General features: G+C 37.8%; 1 protein-coding gene across 7 annotated transcripts in view; it reads left to right on the top strand.

Moving 5' to 3' along the window:
- The window catches only part of ppp1r12a (protein phosphatase 1, regulatory subunit 12A), a 74791-nt gene that overhangs the window by 54905 nt on the left and 6870 nt on the right, over nt 1–13016 (top strand). For 3 of the 7 annotated variants that reach the window (XM_088348599.1, XM_088348606.1, XM_088348601.1), the window contains 8 exons: nt 475–596; nt 682–747; nt 3704–3720; nt 3789–3915; nt 3984–4088; nt 4158–4205; nt 7800–7850; nt 12740–12958. In XM_088348599.1, coding sequence (XP_088204725.1) covers nt 475–596; nt 682–747; nt 3704–3720; nt 3789–3915; nt 3984–4088; nt 4158–4205; nt 7800–7850; nt 12740–12877 — 674 coding nt within the window. In that variant the 3' untranslated portion in view covers nt 12878–12958. Of the gene's footprint in view, nt 1–474; nt 597–681; nt 748–3703; nt 3721–3788; nt 3916–3983; nt 4089–4157; nt 4206–7394; nt 7429–7799; nt 7851–12739; nt 12959–13016 lie in introns of those variants that run through there. The other 4 variants (XM_088348600.1, XM_088348605.1, XM_088348604.1 and 1 more) reach the window with 3 other exon arrangements.

Genomic DNA, 13016 nt, shown 5'->3' with positions numbered 1-13016 from the left:
TTATTATTATTATTATTTGTATCGCTCGCGTTTCGTTGGCTGGGTTAAAACACGGATTTCTCCTCTGCGAGGCGCCGCGCAAACACACACTGACACACGAAGCACAGGTGGAGGGGCGCTAACGTAAAGCCTCTAAATAACAGCGCTCAACTGAAAATGTCTAAATTTCAGATAAAAATGCGCATTGTTAAAATATAATCGTTATTATTTTGCCTATTATTTTTGCCCCTCACGTGCAACTGCTGGCACGCGTGTCATAGGTTGCCGAGCCCTGCAATAGAGTGACATTTCGTGAACAAATAAAACACTGTGCCTTCAGGAACATCAGAATGCTTTAATCAGCGCCATTTTTTTGTGGAAAAATTCCATTTGGACCAACCTCACCTGGACCCTAGCTTAAGCTGCCACCACCTCAATTGAGTTTGAGACTTCTGGTTTAAGATGTTATTTTAAACATGTCCAATTTGGCTTCAGAAACGGACAAAAAGGAAGAGGAAAAGGAAGGTGATGACAAGTCTCAGACACGCTCCATCCGGGATCGCAGGCGGCCTCGAGAAAAGCGACGATCCACTGGTGTCTCCTTTTTCAACCAAGATGTAAGGCTCAATCTTTTCATGTTTGTCATAAAGCAAGATCTTTAAAGCCCTTACGTGTATGTTGTCGCCGTCATCATCATTGCAGGGTGATGACAATGACCCCGACCTGCAGTCTGACTCGGAAGAAGGCAGCATCAAGGGAGAGGTGCAGGTAACTGACACAAAATGGCTCTGACATTTTCAATTGAACTACTTTTATGACTTGCTCTTTTAGGATAGAAAGATCTTGTACCATTATTACCGCACACATACACACACACATAATTCTTATAATTGTCAATGGCAAATTTTCTTTTTATTATTTTAATAGAATGTCAACCTCATACAGATAGTTTACAAAAGCACGCTTGTGTGCCAAAGATTATAAACAACATTCCCTGCGCGGAGGTTAAATCAATCAATCAATCAATCAATACATTTTATTTGTCCCCAAGAGGCAATTAAAAGGCACACAGAGTAGCATAAAACACCCACCCATATACATACAATAATCCAGCTGTTTGCTAGCGTTAGTGCTTAGCGCTTGCCTTATTTCAGTGGTAAAGAAAGGTAACGAATGAACGATTTTTTTTAAGTGTGGGTCCCAAGAAGGCACTGACAACCGACGAAAAGCATAGTATTCTCAGGTACAGGGAAATTAAAGGGCTTTGATGACCACTAGGTGTTATACACGGATCATTTATACACTTGTTATCTAAATATGGTTTATTATTTTTATTTATTAATAATATTTCCTTTTTGTCTTGTAATATGAAACTATGTAAATATGTATATTCTTGAGGTGGTTGGTATATTCATTTTCTTGCTGTGAGACACAATAAGAAAGTAGAAGGGGTAGGATTTAGTTAGCAAATGCTTCCTTTTACTCTTTTCAGACATGTTGTGTCAAAAATTTTTGTTTGTTGACTTGTTGTTTTTGTTTTTCTCATGTTGGGAATACTTTTTCATTCATTCGTTCAAAGTAATTTTGAATTGCATCTACTTTCATGGACAAATTGATTTTCCTCTTACTTGAGCCATTTAAATGATAAATAATAGGTGAGTTTTTACATATTTTTATAAATCTTCCAAGAAATGTGACTCCCTGCAAAAAGAATCTACAAGTGGGCTAAAACTAGTGATCTTTCAACTAACTTTGGGTGCCAAAGCATGTTTATCACCACTATAATTACTTTCAAATTTCTATGAATCTGTCAATTTTGACATCGCTCCAAGTATGTTGTAATTCAAGGGTATTGAGGTGAAGAAATCCACTTTTTGATTTTCATTTTTGTTTGACACATGCAGACCCTTACAAATAATTATATTCATTCCCAGGCGAGGAAAAATGTGATGACTATAACCTATGGAAGTGAATGTTTTGATAAGTTCTACATGGTTCAATTAAAATATGAAAATGTGTATTCATTCTTAGCAAAAAAAACAAATTCCCTTTTATGCATAATTGTTTTTTTTTCTTAAAATTCTAAACATTTTTAACTGGTAACGACTGCTCAGCAGCTTGGTCTGAAAAGTTTCTAAATTGCCTTGAAAAAAAAAAAGTTCTGCCTTGAAACTTGACACACCTTGAAAATATTCAAGACGTGAAACCCTGTAAGACCCAGATGTGGAAAAACATAAAACAAACATTTTTGACCGCTCACATCTGGGGTTGGGTATGTTTTTGATCCAAAGAGCAATAAAAGCAAAAATATATTTATTTTTTTTATTTTTGGGGAGAGAGCCACACCCTATATTTTGAGACACGACCGCTAAACCCGCCTTCCAAACAGAACTTAATTCTTTAGCACATTTTATTTTAATGTGTAATGACGTTTTGCTGATTTGATAAAATATATGAAATAATAATAATGTCAGAGCCTGTGCCCATACCAATATAGATTTACCACTCAAAATGTCTCCCTACCGCAGTTACTTGAGAGTGCTGAGGCTCATTTTGACTGTCATTTTTGTTCTAACTGATTTCTGTTCTAACTAAAACTAGTTGAGAGCATTTGTTAAAATGCTTGAAATGAGGTTGCCGATATTTTTACCTTCATGCTCTCTGTGTATGACACTAACCAGTCCTAATGCTGACCCAATCAAATTGTTGTGGGTGCTTTGCTAGATAGAGTTTTTGGATGTTTATAGTTTGTTCTGTGAGTTTTCATCATAAAGTGGATCAACAGTGAAATAGATTGTTTAATGAGCTTCCATGTAAAGAATTCTGTTGGTGTGATACCTTGACTGTAAATAAACTGTAGTTAAAATTGTGCCCCAAGATGCTTTATGCAGGTACATTCGGCTTCGCATGCAATTTTACAGTAAATTGTTTCACAATTTCTATTTGATCTCCGGGGCAGATATACTCATGAAAAGAACCATGTATGGCTCGCACGCCATAGGTTCGCAACCCCTGACTTAGGTGGTGTTAAAAAAGCTTTTAGAGAGGAAGCTGCCCATAAAAAGGTAAACCAGAGGTTTGTTTCAACTATTTATATTTTTTGTCAGAACAGAAATCTGCTAACATTGATTTCTATCTACCTTGGTCATATCCCTCAAGAGGGGTGACCGACAGCAAGACAAACACATACAATGACAAGGAAAATAAAAGGAGAAAAAATAGCAAAAAAAAAAACCCCACACACACACAAAAAAATTTGGGACCATGGCCAACCCAATTGCCCAAACACCCAAACAAGTTAGGCACCTCGGCACCTCAGTTGGTCATCCTTTCGTCCCTCCAGATGAAATGTGACACCAGAAAGCGGCCATGTTACTCGAAACATAACATTGATAACATTAAAACTTAACATTGATACCTCAGTAAAAACAACATGTCCATGATTGATTGCGTGTTACTGTAAATAACACAAATAATAATTCCGAAAGTGTTGTTGCTTAGCTAAAGTTATGTGATTGTGAGAGGTCTACGCGTATGGGCCTGGCTTGTAAACAAATGTCACACCCAGAATAATTGTGAGTCCGAACAATAGCATACAATTACTATGTTAATGTTAAAGTCCTTAAGAAAAAAATAATTTGACCGCTTTAAAAAAAAAAGTCTCATAGGGTTAGAGTTACATGTTGTTTTTATTTTCTAACGTCCACTTTTTCTTTCTCCGCAGGTGGACCGGTTGTCCAGGTGAGTTTTATTTGGTTTCCATCATATGAAAGAATGAGCCTGTTTCATAGAGTGTGCTCATGTTATAGAAACAGCAGCAGCACCACGGCTTCCTCTCTGGACCGCAACGACTCGCTGCTCAGCCGCAGCTATGGCGAAAGTAGGAGGACATACTCCAGCCGCCTTGACAGAGAGGACACCACCGACTACAAGAAGGTAAAAGCTTTTCCAGATTTCGGGACGATGACTAACAGGTAAGTCGTTTTATTCTGCTCTCCCCTCAGCTCTACGTGCAGATCTTGGCAGAGAATGAGAAGCTAAAGGCACAGTTACGTGATACAGACCTGGAGCTGGCTGACCTCAAGGTGCAACTTGAGAAAGCCACGCAGGTACATCTTCGTCATCTTCTTGGTCATTTTTTCGCAACACTATTTTGATCATGCCTTCTGTTTTTGCAGAGGCAGGAACGCTACACTGACAGGTCGCAGCTTGAAAGGGAGAAAAGGGTAAGATGGAAACTGTACCATAATGCTCTGTCACTCCTCAAACTATTAAGATATTGTCTGGTGTCTATAATATGTTTGAGCTTTAAAGTAAGAGAAAATAAGCACGGTGATCTTGCAGAGGAGTCACACTAGTAACTCCTACTTACGTATTTTCCAGGACTATAAGTCGCTCCAGAGTATAAGTCACTTTTTGGGGGAAATTTATTTTATAAAATCCAACACCAAATCATACATGTCATCTTGAAAGGCAATTTAGAATTACAATAATAAAGAACAACAGGCTGAGTAAGTGTACAGTATACTGACGTTACATGACTCATATGTCTGGTATTTCAGTAACAATGTAACATATTAAGAGTTATTCAGATAACTCTAGCATACGAGAACATGCTTACCCAAACTATCAGTTTCACCCCAAATCACTAAATCCAATGAAATCTTCATAATCTGTGTCACTCTTAATAAAAATCTCCCCAAACTCGAGATTTAGACGATACCAAACTTACTCTCATACGTAGCTTATGCCAGACTTGTTGTCACCTCAACTTCTCACTTACTCCAAAAATTTCTTTCTGCTACTCTATTACCGTTTTCGGCTGCATATTTCACTATTTGCAGCTTATAATCTACAGAATAGGATTTTCTTTTTGGTGCAATTTCTGTTGAGCTCTTCTCAGTAGTTTTAATGAATTACCTGCAATGTTGAAATCATCAAGAGGCCTGAAGCACCCTCTTGCGGTTAATAACATGTAAAATAATACAATAATGTGTTAACAATTTCACACATAGAGTAAGGTTTAGTGTGAAAATTGCATGTGAAATTACAGTGGAAAAAAAAAAGTATTCGAACACCCTGCTATTTCTCCCACTTAGAAATCATGGACGGTTCTGAAATTGTCATCGTAGTTCCATGTCCTCTGTGAGAGAGATAAACTAAAAAGAAAAATCCAGAAATCACAATGCATGATTTTTTTAACAATTTTTTTTGTGTGATAAAGCCGCAAACAAGTATTGCAACTCTTGTGTATCATCTAGATTTGTGACCCTGAAAGACCTGTTAGTCCGCCCATCAGATGTACACCTGCATACCATGTATCATCGTGAATCAGATGCTCCTGTTTGAGGTCGTTAGCTGCCTAAAGACAACTGTCCACCCCATACAATCACTATAACAGAATCTTGTAACATGACAAAGACCAAAGAGCTGTCCAAAGACACCGGACACACGATTGTACACTTCCACAAGGCTGGAAAGGGCTACAGAGCAATTGCCAAGCAGCTTGGTGAAAAAATGTCTATTGTTGGAGCAATCATTAGAAAATAGAAGAAGCTAAACATGACGGTCAATCTCAATCGGAGTGGAGCCCCATGCAATATATCTCGATGATTCTAAGAAAGGTGAGGAATCAGCCCATAACTACACAACAGGAGTTGGCCGATGACCTGAAAAGACCTGGGACCACCGTTTCCAAGGTTACTGTAGGTAATACACTAGGACGTGATCGTTTGAAATCATGCATGGCACGAAAGGTTCCCCTGCTTAAACCAGCACATGTTAAGGCCCGTTTTAAGTTTGCATATTTGAATGATACAAAGGAATCCTGGGATAAAGGTTTGTGGTCAGATGAGACCAAATTAGAACTTTTGGGTCATAGTTCCACTAAGCGTTTTTGGAGGAAGAAAAATAAATAGTACAATCCGAAGAACACCATCCCTAATGTGAAGCATGGGGGTGGTATCATTGTGCTTTGGGGGTTTTTTTCTGCACATGGGACAGGACAAGTGCACTGCATTAAAGAGAGGATGACTGAGATTTTGGGGAACAACCTCCTTCCCTCAGTCAAAGCATTGAAGATGGGTCGTGGCTGGGTCTTCCAACATGACAACGACCCAAAGAACACAGTCAGGAAAACCTTGGAGTGGCTCCGCAAGAAGAATATCAAGGTTCTAGCATGACCCAGCCAGTCTATAGACCTGAACCCAATCGAAAATCTTTGGAGGGAGCTCAAACTGTTTATCAGCGACAGCCCTGAAACCTGACTGATCTAGATAAGATCTGTGTTGAGGAGTGGGCCAAGATATCTCTGCAGTGTGTGCAAACCTGGTGAAAGACTACAGGAAACCTTTTGACCTCTGTAATAGCAAATAAAGGCTACTGTACCAACTACTAACATTCATTTTCTCAGTTGTTCAAATACTTAGTTGCGGCTGTATCACACAAATAAATCGTTAAAGAAATCATGCATTGTGATTTCTGGATTTTTCTTTTTAGTTTATCTGTCTGACAGTGGACATGCACCTACGATGAAAATGTCAGACCCCTCCATGATTTCGAAGTGGGAGAAATGACAAAATAGCAGGGTCTTCAAATACTTATTTTCTTCACTGTATGTATCAAGTTATATAATACAAATTGTATGATTTCACACATGAGTTGCACCGCAGTATAAGTTGCACCCCGTCCAAACTATGAAGAAAACTGCGACTTATAGTCTGAAAAATACAGTTTACGACATGGAACCTATACAGTAAGGTTTAGTGTGAAAATAACATGTGAAATTATATAATAATGTCACACACAGGCCATTGCTAATGCTAACTCAACCTTTTTGTGTCTGGTAAAACAATGCTGTGCTAGGATTTCTTTTTAGGTGGGGGCGCAACAGAAAATAAATGATGAGCACTGCCATAAAACAATACAGGGTATCACACTGGGACAAAGACTTGAGCAGAAATAAATGTTTCAATATTGTACGTTTTGGAGGAACTTTCACATTCCATACATAATTTATAAGAATGGTTTAATAGCAATATATTTGATAGGTGCACATTTCTTTTTCAGTAAGAGAAAAGATCTCATCTGTGACAGTTACTGTAGAATAGCAGCATTTATCACTTTTTTTTCTCAAAGGGGAAAATGGTCCTAATCACACAAAATATCGGTTAATACATTTTCTCATCTTTATGTAATTTTATCTCTTCTTGTAGGATTTGTATTTTGTCTATCTACACTACGTCTTTATTTAATACACCCCAAAAGAGTAAAGAACACTTTAACCACGGTCGACATTTGCCGTAAACAACAATTTTATTGAGTGTGCCTCCTTATTAGATTACAATAATCAAATCAAATAATTCAAAGCCATTCCTCCAAACATTTGACGCCTTATGTTTTGAACATATCTCAAGGTAACGAGCAGGTCTCAGTATCATCTGAGCGCGGGTATGAATTCAAGCTTACTTTCCTTTTTTTGTTACTCTTCATAGCCGTACACTACCTGCACCTCCTTCCCCTTCTTTTTTTTTTTTATTGCCAAGCCTCCGAGGCCACGTGTGGTCACTACTTGGCTGTATATCAGAAACTGTGTGCAATGTAATGATAATGCATGAGTTTATCTATTTATGTATTAACACTAATGAGATGACACTATCACAAGAGACGGAGGGAGAAAAAAAATATGACCTGGACCACATATTTATCACAGTGTGTTGATGGCTGCCGCTTGTAGACGCCTCACGTGTGTGTTTATATTTGTGTTCGTCATCTGGCACCCCACACACAAAAGTGACTGCCTTTTTTTTACCGACCAACAGGAAAGGGTAGCCCTCGAAAGGAAAATTTCTGAGATGGAGGAGGAACTCAAGGTATATTTTTACACACAAACAAACTCCATTTTTGTGATAGACAATTTGTTTTATTTTAATCTGAGATGCTTAAAATATGTTCTCCCGTATGAAGTAATGTTTTTCAGTATTTTACTGTTTAAGATTAGTTTTGCAATAATTCAGGGTCTTGAAAACTTTTTTTACATTTGATATCCGCAAATTAAGGCGTTGAACAGGTCTTAAATTTAAGACTTGTAAACAAAATGTAAACTGTTGAGTGTTTCCCTTTCTTATTCGCACAAACACACACTCCTCACACAGTTTAGATTATTACAGTGTTAAAAGATTGCGGCAGAGGTTTATAGGGCTGCAAGCTCTATTTGTTATATATTTGCACCAGATGTGTACAGATACACACACACACTCACTGTATTGTTTTATTTAAAAGTGATTGTTACTTGTCCTTGTCTTATGCAGATATTCTTAGTTATTCTGACAAATTATTTTCCTTTATTTCATAAATGTATGCAAGAAAAGGTGCGAGACTGGTCTGAAATTTCATTGGATGTGGTCTTGAAAAAGTCTTAAATTTGAATGGAAAAATCCTGGGGGAAGCCTGTAATTGTAACCCAAGAGTATTCCAATAAAGCAGAGGAGGTTAAATTACACCCTGCGGGCCGGCAACGGATTTAATTTGGCCCACAAGACTGAGCTGAGAGAATCACTTGAGAAAAATGAGCCGTCAAATAATGAACTGCAGTGTTAAATATGTCCATTTGATGTTGCCAAAGCGAAGAGCAAACCCCAAAGCTGTATTTTGTGACTTTTTTTATTGACCAGAAACAAACGATCTGTTATTTTACTTAACATGGAAGTCATGAACGCCCTGTTTAGGGCAATACGATTGCACTCAACCAGATTTTAAAAAACACAATTAAAAAATGGCACATGGGTGTCTTTGCCAAAGTGTAAAGAAGCTTGAGCTCCTTTTCATAACATATGCGATAGAAGTTTCCAAATTCAACTTAACATTTTTTTTAAAATGGGCAGAACAAGACCTTTAAATCATTAAATCAATCATTTAATATAATAACATGTATGTTCAAGTACTACTAACAAAAATGTATTGTTATCTTGGTGTCTTTCTTATCCTGTTTCCATTCATGTGTTCCCATAAAAAGTATATTTTCCATTGCCCTCAAGGCCAACATTCACATAGCTGGCTACATTTTTCAGTACATGCTTTTCCAATCAATTTCTTAAAATGTTAGTAAATTTCATGCAATAAAAACTTCTGAGGTAGCCCCATTTCATTGAATTTTATAAGCAAATTATCACATTTAGTGCTTAGAAAAGGAAATCACACTTTGCCATTAGTTTGAGCTAACAATTTTATTTTCAAATAAATATACAGTATGTATTTGTATATTTTGAGAAGCGTAGGGAGGGTTACTTAAAAAATGTGATCCGATACAATTACTAGTTACCTGTTAAACATGTAATCTGTAACATTGTGTGAATTACGAATACCCTTACATTGAAGTAATGTAACTGGTTTACTTTTGATTACTTTTGGATTACAAACTTTTATGATCATATTATGTTTAGAGGATTACTCCAATACCAAATATGATCATTAAACACAAAATAAACAATATAAATAAAATTACAAAATTATGTTTAACTTGAATGAACAATCTAACCTTAAAAGAATTGGAGAAAACCACGCTTAGGTAGTTGCTTGTAGTCTTGCATAAAGTACTGAAATTTTAACCATGTAGTATAGTTTATTTAGCAAAAATACAATTTTTTGACATGACAGTCAAGATATTGTCTGTTTTAGTTTACATTAAGAGGACATAAAAAACAAATATTTTTTAAACAAACCAATTTTTCACTTTCTAAATTTCCAAATTACCAGTTTGTAGCAGCAATGCCAAACCTCTTGGAAGTGCAGCATTTATATTTACTAAGTTAATCTCACAACATAACAATACAGTGATCACAATTAACTGCAAAATACAAAAAGTAGAAAATAAAATGTACTAAAAGTCCCTGAACGCACCACCAGCAAGCAACTACTCTGCCTAATACCCAATACACACACGTAACCGGCATCAAGCGTGCATCACTTCAACAAAATGAGTGCTACATTTAAGGAGAAATTAAATTGAGACAAAAAAAAGCTTTTTACCTGCAACACACTCTGTACAGACCATAGCTGGATGGTTTGTCAATCCGCGCAATAGATACGACAAATCTTATTCCTCTCGCTCTCGTCAGTGATTGAAATTACGACACAATTTGTCTATCAGCGCACTGTTTACAAAATATAATTTAAAAAAAATGTAATCCTGCAAGGTAATCTTTAATTTAACTAAATGTACCAATTGGATTAACTCTTTTTAGCATTTTTTGAATGTGTATACTGGCTGTTATCCTTCATCACTTTAATTGCTTATTTTGACTGCGTTGTAGTCCTTTGTTTCCACTCTGTGTTGGCCGCTGTGGCTCAGCCGCTATTCCTGCGAAATGATTGCCTGGTCCTTGCCTTTTTTCATCTCCTGAATGTTAAGTCTGGAACTTTCATTTTCTGCGGTGGCTAGGTGGTAATTACAGTTTAAATCATCAACTTTATAGGAAATTTTTTTAATTTATCGTGGCAACTATTATATGACGATAAAAATAATTTTATAGCATAGGCCCAGATAAAATCATCCTTATACGCTGGAGATCAAAATTAGAGAACAATTTACCAACAATTTATTAATTCTAAAAAGAAATTAGGGACATTTTGGTGTGTCTAGACCATGCTACTGCAACACTTTTTTTACAAAATGGATAAGACATTTGAACAACAAAAAGCTGTATTTTGCCAGAAATGCACTGATCAAATTTAGAGAACACTTTCAAGTGCCTCCCTTTTAATGGTGCTAATCTAGCAAATTCTGCTTATTTCATGATTATCTGTCAACCACTATTTAACTGGCATTCTAACTGTCAGTTTCACTGATTTTGCAAGATGGTTGGCCATTCTTGAGTGACTTAAAGCCTCTAGCAGCCTGTTGTCCAGATGAAAACTTAAAGGGATGGCCCTATCTGCCACAGCAAGACAAGTTGATCGGTCCATGTCCAAATAATCAAAACTACAAACTCATTGAAGTCGCCCCAAGAAGGCTGGCCGTCCACGGAAAACAAATGCGAGAGAGGACGAGCAGTGCAAAAAAATTCAATGGGTAATTGTTTCCACAGTGCAGCTGGAATTGTTCCCCAGTTCAGTGCTGAACCTGGTTAGGATCTGCATCGCCATAGTGTCTCGCCGTTTGAGTATTTGCAGGGATCAGAATTTTCCGCGGATCCGCGGATTTCCGCTGTTTTTGAACCCCAAAGGCATTCCGACTTTTTCACTTTTTCTCTTGCGTAGCAAACAAATTCAAAATCCGACTGTCTCACTCTTTCCTTTATTGCTCTGGCGCACCCTGGCGGCCGTTAGAAAAATTGGCCTGCTTTATTCCTGGACCCTGGCTATTTCAGCTGAAAATGAAAATCTCCATTCTGATCCCTGTATTTGGACTGAAGGCCCACAAACCTCTCATTATTTAAAAATAAATAAATACAAATAAAAAATCTAGAAAGCTATACTGAGCTTTTCTGTGGAGTATGTTGCGTGGACAGGGAACTGGTCCAAAGTTCACTCCAGGGAAGAAACCAAATTCTATTCATTTTGGTCTGATGGGAATTATTAATTTTGGCGACACAATGGAGAAAGACCAAACCCCAAACCGTTGAAAAAAGTCAGTGAAAGGTTTTCTGCAGCAGGAAATGAGCCTCTTGTACAGCTACATGGCAGAGCGAATGCAAAATGGTATCAGAACCTTCTTTAACAGCACATTAATTGCCAAATCAGCCTGCAGTCTGTATGTAAGTCAATGCCCCATGTCACACAGCAAAACGGGTAAAGAATTTCCTTTAAGGTGAAATAAATATCTGGCATGGCCTGCCCAGAGTCCTGATCTTAACTCAATAGAAAACGTCTGTAAAAGTTGTGGTCAAGAAACCAACTACAATCATTGAACTGTGGATGAGGCTGGAAGGAGCCAAAATCACACTAGAGCAGTGTGAGCTATCCTGTGGCCGGAGATGTGCTGAAGTCATTAACAGCACAGGCCTGTAAACTTCTCACTTATTGGTGACTGTTGTAACCTTCAGATTTTTCTTTCTATGCCAAAGTCCTTGTACTAAAGTTTTGATCAGTGCGTTCCCTTAAAAATATTTTTGCCTTTTGTTCTTTTGTGAAAAAAGTGTTGTAGTACCGCGATATAGACACATTAAAATTTAATTTAACTGTGAAACAGTCAAGATGGCATGATTAATTTTTTAGGGCTATACAAATAAAAATGACTTGACTTGACTTGACTTGAAAGTTGTGCTCTCATTATCTGTTCATAAATGATTGGCTTATATTATCTTTTACCTCATGTATTGCAGAGGTATCTGTTTTAAGACTCTATCGGCATATACAAAAAAATAAATGCATCAATGAGCTATTTTTTTCCATCAGCCCCTAAGCAACTTTTTTTAAACTGATGCAGCCCGCCACTCAGTCTGCCCACCCTTGCAAATAAAGATCTGATCACTTGTCCCTGTGATGGGGACCTAATAGTATTGTAGTAGGGTGTATTTCAGTGTCCTAATGGACCGCCTTGTTTGTGAAAGATTGTAATGTCATCATGTGTCCTTGAGGTCAGTCCAAACGGGGTCAAAATATGTCCTTCATTTTTTTTAAATTTCTTCCTCTTCTGTTGTCACATGTTGCTTCTTTCTATTAATGTGCTCCTTCTTCCTCTTCTTTTCCTTCTCCCCCTTCTCTTTGTTGTGGCCCCTTCACATTTGTTGATGTTCCGCTGCTGTGTGGTTCCCCCCTGCAGAACCTCCCCCAGGTAAAGCAGGTTCAGGCTCTGCGTCAGGTTAAGGAGCGGCTGCAGGCCGAGAACCGGGCGTTGGGCCGCGTAGTGGTGAAGCTCTCACAAGCTGCCTGCAGCCGGCTGCCCACCTTCGACCTGTAAATGCTGGCCACACTTGCTCCGTTCTGTTCTTTTTACCCCACCCACACCTACCATCCTTTCACGCTCCACCCCCACCGACAGGTGCCTGACTGGTTTTCATACTGTGTAGTTTGTTTTTTGTGCTCACCCTGAGGAGGGG

The sequence above is a fragment of the Urocampus carinirostris genome, chromosome 11 (genome assembly GCF_059441175.1).
Source record: "Urocampus carinirostris isolate Australia breed hairy pipefish chromosome 11, RoL_Ucar_1.0, whole genome shotgun sequence".
Lineage (NCBI taxonomy): Eukaryota > Metazoa > Chordata > Actinopteri > Syngnathiformes > Syngnathidae > Urocampus > Urocampus carinirostris.
Note: the sequence above shows the minus strand (reverse complement) of the source record. Positions and strands in the feature narration are given on the sequence as shown.